At 40.5% G+C, this 10239-nt stretch overlaps 1 protein-coding gene across 2 annotated transcripts; it reads right to left on the bottom strand.

Annotated features, from left to right (window-relative positions):
* Nucleotides 1-1299: 1299 nt before the first annotated feature.
* Nucleotides 1300-9811, bottom strand: Mrps33 (mitochondrial ribosomal protein S33). Of its 2 annotated transcripts, none has more exons than XM_047561457.1 (3): nucleotides 9723-9811; nucleotides 4705-4942; nucleotides 1300-1538 (listed from the first exon to the last, which is right to left on the bottom strand). In XM_047561457.1, exons 2-3 carry the CDS (start codon nucleotides 4917-4919, stop codon nucleotides 1433-1435), a joined length of 321 nt encoding a protein of 106 aa, XP_047417413.1. In that variant the 5' UTR covers nucleotides 4920-4942; nucleotides 9723-9811; the 3' UTR covers nucleotides 1300-1432. The 2 variants fall into 2 exon arrangements, with proteins under 2 accessions (XP_047417413.1, XP_047417412.1); XM_047561456.1 differs by lacking the exon at nucleotides 9723-9811 and adding an exon at nucleotides 6980-7226.
* Nucleotides 9812-10239: the final 428 nt, after the last annotated feature.

The raw sequence follows: 10239 nt of genomic DNA, 5'->3' as shown, positions 1-10239 counted from the left end.
CTCCACAACTGAGAAAAAAATACTTTAGAGAACTTACTGGACAGTGCTAAAGATTCAGAACAACTCTTGAAGGGGAAAAAAAAATCAGAGGCCCTCACAATCTCTTTGGGTTCTCAGGGCTAGAATACAATAAAATCAGAACTAGCTACCCAGATGTGTGTAATAGTCATCTCCAATAGGAATAATGTCTCACACACACTGATCTCCAGTTAAGCTGGTCACATCTGAGATTTTCTACAAACTTGTGAAGTCCTTTATTTCTAGCCTCTATTTCCTTATAACCAATCATGAACCAGTCCATGGTCTGTTTTCAATTTTTAACAACATAGTTTCTTACTTTAGTTCTTTACAAATAGTGTTCTTTCTGCCTCAAACACTTTTCTCATCAGTTTTCATCTGAATCTTTTTATCCTTCAGGGCTCAGTTTAAATATGATTTATTTAGGAAGACCCTCTTTAAACTCCTTAATAAGGTTTGGGCCTTTAGTAATCTCTCTGGATCCACATCCACACACTCTCACAGAAGTCCAGCCTTTTCCTTTGTATCATTTAATACAACTATACTTAATTATATTACCCTTCCCCACAAGATAGCAAGTTTCACAAGTTAGGGACTGTTTTTCTTTTAACCACTGGGTTACTAGGGTTCTAGTACCTACTATACAGTAGGGATTCAATATTCCCTTTCCCAGAATGGCCTTTTATCCCACTTAGAAGTCCTCAAAGGAGCAGGTGGAGAAGCATATAAAGTTTGTGAGCTTGGTGGTGGAGACAGTGGATGAGTGGCCAGAAAGATGAAAGAAGTTTAGAGGGTAAGAAAGAGGGAGGGATGAGGGATTGCAGGGCTCCCATTTAATGAGGTTTCCCTTCCACTCCCTCAACATCCCATCCCCACCCAAACAAGTCATTAAACAATAATTTATGTATTCATTCATTCGAGAATCAGGAAAACCTCAGATTACAAAACCAAGGACATCTGTGGAATTAGAATGTGTTGAATAAACCATTCACAATTTTTATTTTATTTGGTACTGGGGATTGAACCAAGGGGTACTTTGTCACTGAATTACATCCCCAGTACTTTATTTTTATTCATATTTTAAAATTTTGAGACAGAGTTTGCTCACTGGCTGAGGCTGGCCTGAACTTGCAATCCTTCTCTCTCAGCCTCCGAAATTGCTGGGATTACAGGTATGTGCCACCACACCTGGTAACCAGTCACCATTTAATTGAATTAGACTTCAATACAGGGGGATTGTGTCTCTCCAAGTAACCTTCACTGAGGTAGATCACATTGCACAAATACGTGGAAAGATAATACTTTCTTCTCATAATCACTGAGGAAGAAATTCTCTTTCTGTCTTTTTTTTTTTTAATAGAGAAAAGATTTATTTTGGCTCGCAGTTGAAATTTTCTCTCCTGATGGGCCAACACTACTTCTTTTTTGTTGCTCTCTTCCCTTCTCCTTTCTTTGGTTTTCCCTTTCCACGAAGCTTCTTTAGACGCATTTGCTCATCCTTAAAATCCTGATGCTCATCTCTGAATGAAGGAAAAATAATCAACCAGTTATTTTTTATTGTATTGAAAAACCACACCAACCTATCTGTTTCTTAGATTGTTCTGGTTACTGACTCTTGACTTTTCAGGGTACAGTCTCAGTTTGTTGAACAGAAAATACAAGGGGTCCCCAACACAGAGATGGGTTGGGTTGCAAAACTTCATGTATAAGCCAGTCTTCCCTTACAGAAACAATGCCACACACTGCAGTTAACCTCCCAGGCCAGCCCAGGTAACCCTATGTAATTATGATATTCACTAGTAACTACAAATTTTCCTACATTAATACTAAAAACTCAGAGGAACAGTAGTTACAGAGATCCTGACTGCCCTAGGAATCAATATCTACTAAAAGGGGCAGAGGTCTGGAGGAAGTGGGTTTAATGGTAGTAGACACCTCACATAAAGAGGCTGCTGGGAAAGCCTCAGGGAGAAGGAAGCCAGATCAAAAGACAGATACTGTAGAAATCAAGGCAGCTACAACTACTTATGCATATGGATGGTATACAAGTTGAAGACTGCTAAACTATTTAAAATGCCTACGTCTTAAGACCATACACCTGTAATCCCAGCAATTTGGGAGGCTGAGGGAGAAGGAGTGCAAGTTCAGGTCAATCTCAGCCACTGAGCAAGACTCTGTCTCAAAATTAAAATGTCTCAAAATTAAAAAAAAAAAAGAATAAAAACATGTGCTTAAATATTTAAGCTATGAAATCCACTGGAACTTGGGTTCAAATCACAGCTCCACCATTTGCTAGCTCCGTGACTTTGGATAAGTGACCTTATCTCTCTATATCTTAGTTTCCTCATCTGCAAAGTATGAATAATAATGTTGTATGAATTAAATGTTAGAAAGGTTTGCTTGGCCCAAATTTCAACCCCCTAGGCTGTTTTAAAATAGATTGGCTTTATAGAATTTGATCTTTCATTCCATGAACACAATGGACAGCATACAACAGACTTCTTCAGGATTAGCTGTAAATGCCAAATAATTTTCGGCAGACCAGTCAGGGCAATTCTGAAATATATATCAGATTATGTCACTCCTCTGTTCACAATCCTGCAGATAGCTGCCCCTTTCATCCAGAGCAAAACCCCACAGACTCCTGTCACCTGCCTCCTGTGTCCCTACAGGAGCTGAGACCCACCCTCATAACCTGTCTCCTGCCTCCCCTACTGTTTCCTTAGCCTATACTACTCCTGGGTCATTCTAGGCATACTCCTGTCTCAGGGCCTTTGCTCTGCTTTGTTTCTGCCTTGCAAGTTCTTCCTCATGGCTCACTCACCATCCTTAAGTCTTTGCCTAAATTTCATCTCCTTGATGTAGCTGACCTGATTGTCCTGTTGAATGCCTCTCCCCACCCACTAGGGCCTGTCAGCCCTCTGGATCCTGCTCAGCCAGCTCTGCCTTTTTACCCAATAGTGTTTTTAACTTTGTAATATATCACATAATTTACTTACTTATTATGTTTTTCTCCCTTCCCCATTCCTGTCAACCCTTGGAGAGAAAGACAGCAGGGAGGTTTGTCTTTGTTGACAATACAACCCAGCACCTGTTAACTGAATCAATTATTTCTGGGAACCTGTGCTTCCCTCCCTCATCTACAGGCCTTTGAGTCAGATTTTGTTTACTGAAGGAACTGTGTAGTTAAATCCTGCCTGATGTCACAGGAGGCTTACATTAGAGGTGCCATTTTCTATAACTAGTGACTAAATACATGAAAATAATTTTGCTTTTCCTTGGATAACTAAGTGCTAAGTATTTTTTTCCCTGTCTCCAAACATAGCCAGATGTTTGTTCTTCAGCTGCAAACAGACATTAAAATAGTCGAATGTGATTTTGTTATGGGTTATAATCTTATACTCAGAAGATCTGGCTCTCAATATTTTATTTGATCTAATGATAAGATTAGTTTTTATTTTCTGAGCTCAGAATAATGGGAAGGGAGATAGTCCCAAGCAATTCCAGACATTCAAAATAGATCATGGACTATAATCTCTGATATATTAACTAAGAAAACCTATTCCATTCTGTGTACTGCTGTTCCCTTAGTTCCCATCTTAAGTACCTGCACATGTAACTTAAGATATACTTGTTGCATAAATGAATACACTAATCTTTAGCTCTCTGGAATATCATGCTGCATTAAAAATTTTAATCACAGTAGAAAGAATGGTCTCAATTTTTGTATTATTGCCCAAAGATAAGTTCAATGAAAACATGTTAAATTTTTAAAAAGACGCTATGTATTTTAATGCTATATAAGTATGTAATGTTTTAAATCTTTGTAATGAGAACATGTATTAGTTTGGTAAAGAAAAAATCTGAAAAGAAAAATGATTACATAGGGGCTTAGTGGTAGAGTGAGGTACTGGGTTCAAACCTGAGCACCACATAAAAAAATAAATAAATAAACTAAAGGTACTGCGTCCACCTGCAACTAAAAATATTTTTTAAAAAAATGATTACATAGGTAGTTGATCTGATTTCTTTCTAGAGAGCTGTACAGTCCTAAGCACTCACTTCCTGAACATGCCCAAACATACAAATGCATGGTGTTAAGAGCTTATGTGATTTATACATTACCCTTAAAGTGAACTACAGCTTAATTAGATCAAATTAATATATCAAAAAGGCACAAAATGTCAGAAGTGAGTGGGAGGAAATGAGAATTCCAACAAAAATGCCACCAGCAGAGAAAGGAGGCTCCCACACACCCTCTAAGAGGCGGATCAGGTGTGGGGCAGGGACTGTTCACCAGGATCCTGCTGCCTGGGCAACCAGGGCAATCCTGGGGTTTCTTCCTCAGCACTTGGACCAGTTTTTCTCTGCATCCTCTTTAGAGTTCTTAGATTAATGAATATTTAAAAATATCTCTATAGTTCAGTATAATTTCAATATTAGTCATGTTTTAGACACAATTATTTGCCAATAAGCATGTAGTTCCTGTTTGGTTTGCTTATTATAGATATTTTGACAGCAACCTATTCCCACAAACCACACCTTTTGAACTACCTGGGCTCTCTTTAAGAACCACAGAAATGTAAGGATAAAGAGGTCACCTTATTAGCTGAAAGGCTGATTTTTTTCTTTTGATAATTTGCTAAGAGCATCTCTCACAGGGCCCTCTGTGTTTTTTGTCATCACCTGTAGAGGCCAAGAAAACGGAGTGTGCGCATGAGACCAAAATATGTGTTGTGATTTGGATACCAGTCGTAAGTCTCCTTCCTCTTGGCCAGTGGCTGCTCACTGAATAGTTTCACTACTTTCATGGATTTGGAATCAGTTGGTCGGGCAACATCATTGAAGAGCCGGGCACTCAGACGAGCCATGCGCAAAGCATATTCTGAAAGTGAAGACATTTCTTGAGTAGCTAGGAGACTCTCTACAGAAAATGAGAAGAAAAACAGGTTAGTGTAAGAAATTCAGAGATTATCTAATGAACACTTTAGACAATGAAGATATAGCAAGCCACACATGAATCACCCTACTGGCAAGACATGCTTTGGAACTGAGAAATAACCACAGTCCAAACAGCTGTTTCCTTTGCATGCTTTTCATTTGGAATTTTCACATTTTGTATTCATTTACTATCATTTCTTTGATATACTGCCATTTTTACAAATGAACAACTTTGTGATTCAGTAGGTATTTGCTGATAGTTTATCTATTTTGAAGGCTGGATGAAGAGGACAGGGAAACAAGTTATTCTACTACAGCTTTGTTATTATACCTTTAAAAAACCACCTAAGCAATCTGCAAATAAATATGCTGACTGCTTGCCATCTAAAGGTGTAATCATGGCAGAGAAATAATTACGCTGTTGTTGTCTTTATTATCAGGCTTTTGAACACTATTCTCCTCAAGGGCACCAGATGGCTCTGAGAACTGCTAATGAGTTATGAGGTCATTTGGCCTCTAGGTTACTGGATTGAATTCTGCCTAGAGACTGAGAGTCACTCAGGGAAAAGACAGTAGTCCTATAGAAATAAAAATTCAACAGCTCAAATAAGGATCAACATTTCAAAATTTCATTTTATTCCTGCACAGAAGGCACTTGGGAATTGTGATGTTACTTATCAGTCTTAATGCAAACTAGCTAGGTTCTTATTGGCTGAAAACAGTAACCTTTTCCTCAGGGCACAGACTGTTGAAATAGGTATCAGAATGATAACCACAAGGGTAAGGACACAGCTCAGTGGTAAAGCTTCCCTATCAAATGTAAGGCCCTGGCTTCAATCCTAGCAAACACGCTCATGCACACACACCTGATAACATGATACACAAAAATAACAGCTAACAGACATCAAAGCTGTGTGCAGTGGCACATGCCTGTAATCCCAGTAACTCGAGAGGCTGAGGTAGGAGGAGGGCAAGTTTGAAGCAAGCCTCAGCAACTTAGTGAGACCCTGTCTCAAAATAAAAATAAAAAGGGTTGGGGACGTGGCTCAATGGTAGAATGCCACAAGGGTCAATCCTCAGTACCACAAGGGGGAAAAAAGAGACATCAAAAAGTACATAGGAGATATATAAAAATTCAGACTGTTGCTGGTGGAATAATAATGTCATTATATGCTAGATCAGATGTGAGTTACTGCTTACAGAATATTTCAATTTATGTGAAATTCTAATAACGAGATGAGAATCTCTACTGACTAAGAGGCTATTTAGGGGATAGTTCAGCTGGGATAAAAAGGAGCTGATTTCAAAGGGAAAAAGGCATAAATTCATCTTGAAAAACCACAGAACTACACCAAAAACTCTAAAACAGGAATGTGCTAAAAGAGCTATTCAAATTTTCACACATTACCCTTAATGGTGAATTACAGATTATTTAGATCAGATTATCAAAGAGAAAAGGGTACAAAATGAAAATGTCGAGAGTGGGAAGAAATAAGAATGCCAACAGAACTGCCATTAGCAGAGAAATGAATCTCCCACACACAAGCTAAGAGGCATATCAGGTGTGGGGCAGGGGCTCTGATCATCTGATAAAATTTCAAAATCATGCAAGAAAATAAACAAACAGTGATTAAATTAAGGAGGGTTTAATGCCAATTTCAAGATCCATTAAAAGAACACAGGCTGACTGTAAACCAATTGTAGAATGCTAGCCTCAAACCATTTAGCATTCTGAATACCAACCAAGCAATCTTGGGTCAACAGTGCCACCTGAAGGCCAGCAAGGAGAGAACTGTTGGATCCAAGGCTGCCCCCGCCCCCTCCACAGCCCCCAATCTGCTGATCTACAAGACTTGCTCTTCCCTTTTCCTTTTCCTTTTACTTCTCTCCCAACTCTAGGTGCCTTATGTGAATGCATATCGGTTGGGGTTGGACCTGTTAGGACTAAGGTTTTGCTTTTATCAATGAGAAAAAAAGGCCATTAACAATTTAATGTCTTAATAGAAAAATAGTAACAAACCTGTGCCATAAATCTCTCAAGGCCTTGCAAATATCCAGAAGTCACTTTTGGAAGAAGCAAAAAAGTTCCTTTTCTCTTCCTTCCATCTTCAAAGTAATCTTTTCCCAAACACCAGTTTAATAACAACAAACTGTTTCTTCATTAACTTTACCTTGTTTTGCTTAATTACCCTTATAGCATCGAATAGATTCCTTGTCTAATTACACAGTATTTCTGTAGACACTTGGAAGCTAGTCTGGGAACTACTGTTCTGCTGCAAGTTTTCAGGAAAACATGGTCTGAATTCCAAATCACTTTACTTTTAAATAGAGGCAGCATCGAGTCCCAAGGCTTAGGCTTAAGGACTGGCTCTATTGTCATTTATTACCTGGGTTATTCTGAACAGTTACCTATCTTTTCTAGATTTGAATTTCCTTTTTCTGAAAAGAAAGTTTGCAAGACTGAGAAATGAGTAAGAAAGTGGCACTCAGTAAATAGTACCTAAGGAAAAAAAAAAAAGGAAAAACTCTAAACATCTTTGCAAGTTTGGTGTTAATATATTTCTAACTCACACACACACAATTTTGATTACTCGTCCTCACTTATTCATGGGAAAAAAAAAGATACATAATCCATACAGTCAGACCTGTACCTTCCTGGAATGGTATTCTCACTTACAAAGCCATACAGCCCAGAAACAGGCAGCGGAACCAGTACCTTGGTAAACTGACAGGTAGCAAACAGGAGGAAGGGACTCACTAGGATAGTGGTCCCTGAGGCTAAGTTATCACAGGAGGCTGTTACCTCCATGCTCACTTTGCAATGAAGCAGATTACTGGGAAACATAACTCATAAGTAATAAGGTCAGATTATAATCTATTGGAACATGGTTTTGTAACAAAACCTAAATCCTAAAAAATTTATGACAGAAAAAGGGAATAAGCATCTTCAAATCTAGGTCCCTTTACTCAAAGCAAAGAACCACTTGCTAAACAGGGAGAAAATGAAAATGCTTAGTTATTAACACTACTGCTTTATAGTTTCCCTCCACAAAGCACGACACATATATCTCTGATAGAGAAAAACAGAGCAGCTTGGCATACTTCTTAGAACAAAACAAAATGAAACAAAACAATAAAACAAACAGGATAAAAGGTTTTGCTGTCCCTAAGTACAGGTCCTAAGACTGCCAAACTGCCACTTTTTACTAGCTTCAAATTTAAAAAAAATTCAAAGTGTTGGTCCTTTCTAGGACCCTCACATACTTCCCTATAGAATCTTTCAAAATTCTCTTTAAAAAAAAAAAAGAGAATATGATGGCTGTTTTGATGTTAAAATAAAAAGAAAATAATTTACATGTCAGATTTTGATTCACATAAAACCATTCTATGGAGTATAAAATAGTCACTTTGAAATGGTATCTCTCTTTAAATAAGAACTAAAGAAAATCACAGTATGGAGAAAAAACAGGAAATGCTAAGAAAAAACACTCAAATATGCTAAGCAAAACAATTTAGGCCCACACAAGAAGAAAAAGTCCATATTTTTGCTTGGACATAAAAAGGCCAGATTCTTTGATCTTTCAATAAGTCTGATGCATTTAAAAGGTCAGTTTTATTTTAATAACTGATTTTGAATTAGGCTGGTCTTTTTCAAAGGTGAAGATGAAGTGCAGAAGTTTTTAACCTGGATATGTCTGTTTTTGAATCTTTAAAGCCGTATACTGAAATGTGCATGTTGTTTAAGTTTTGCTGGGAAGAAAGATTTCTCCTGTTTCTCAAAAACCACTGGTTGGCACAGAGCTCCAGCTGACTGGAATCTTGCCTGTTTTTTAATGACCATGTTTTTTTGTAGTAGTCCTTATTCTTTGTCTCGGTTCTCTCACCTACTAAATGGGGACAGTCATACACCTCACTGAATTGTGGGACTGACATGCAAAAAGTATGGCACAATGCCCACTCATCAGGACCCCAGGAACGTGCACACACTGAGCTCACGGGCTGTCACAGAAAAACAACCCAATCAGAATGCTTGTTTACTTTTTGGTATTGGGGATTGAACCCAGAGGCGCTTAGCCAATGAGCCACATTCCCAGCCCTTTTTATTTTTTCTTCTGAGACAGGGTCTTGCCAAGTTGCTTAGGGACCAGCTAAGTTGCTGAGGCTGGCTTTGAACTTGCGATCCTCCTGCCCAAGACTCCCGAGCCGCTGGGATTACAGGTGAGCACCACCGCGCACAGCCCGGTACCGATTATTTTACTAAGTCGCAGGTGCATGGACGGCGGTGAATATAAGTTAGCTTTACTCAGTTCAGCAAGAAGGACCCTGAGTCTCCTGTGTCCGACTCGATCACCCCTCCCTGGGACGGAAGCTATAGTACTGTCAGGTCAACTGACGTCTGGATGGCTGGGGTGTTACACAGGTATTTTCTTAAGGGGATGTCAAAATTAACCTCTACCCCCGCCCCACCCCACAAGCTGCGACGCAGCCGGCCGTCTGGTGAGCAAAGTGAGCCATGTATCTGCTAACTAATCTGGAAAAGAGTTAACTGCGCCGGAGAGGGAACAGCGGCAGCAGAAACGCAGGCGGCTTTCACCGGTAGATTCGCCGGTTGGCGCCGGAAAAGGCCGAGGTGTTTGTGGGATGGCCACTCATGAAGTGGACTGGTCCTATCCCCGGCGACTCTACACGACTGGAGAACCCCGCAGGACCTCCGGTCATCGCCGCTGTCTCTGCAGACCCCCAAACGTCACGGACAGCCTTACCTGGTCCCGACCCGCCTCACCCACGCGCCCCTGTACCGGAAGGCCCGCCCCCAGCCCGTTCCGAGCTCCCGCTGGCTGCGAAGGGGAGCAGTAGAGACACGGAAGCTTGGCGGCTAGAGCGGAGCTCGGGTGACGACCCGGAAGACTAGCTACCTCTCAGGGGCGAGGCCTTGGCGGTCAATCCGAGCGCCTGCGCACTGAGGCGAGCGCCTCTGCCCGCGGGAGGCCTGCGGGAGGTAGTGGGGTGGGAGGGAGAGCGTGGTTGGTGTTCCTGGAAGGTCCTGCAGGGTTCGCCAGCTTGGTTTTGTGGGGAATGTCTAAAAAGCGGCTTCCACAAGCTCTGAAGCCGTGTGATGCCTGTGCTCTCCGATCCAAACGTCAGCTGACCCGACAGGACTCTGTGATGGGAGGATATCACCCCCTTCTTCCACTTTCCTTTCTTCCCCTCATCCAGCTTAGATCTTAGGTATTCCAAGGGCATTACCTGACAATAGAGGCTTTCACACTTCCCTGAGGC

The sequence above is a fragment of the Sciurus carolinensis genome, chromosome 8, assembly GCF_902686445.1.
Source record: "Sciurus carolinensis chromosome 8, mSciCar1.2, whole genome shotgun sequence".
Classification (NCBI taxonomy): Eukaryota; Metazoa; Chordata; class Mammalia; order Rodentia; family Sciuridae; genus Sciurus; species Sciurus carolinensis.
The sequence above is the reverse complement of the archived record's forward strand: the minus strand, read 5'-3'. Positions and strand labels throughout refer to the sequence as shown.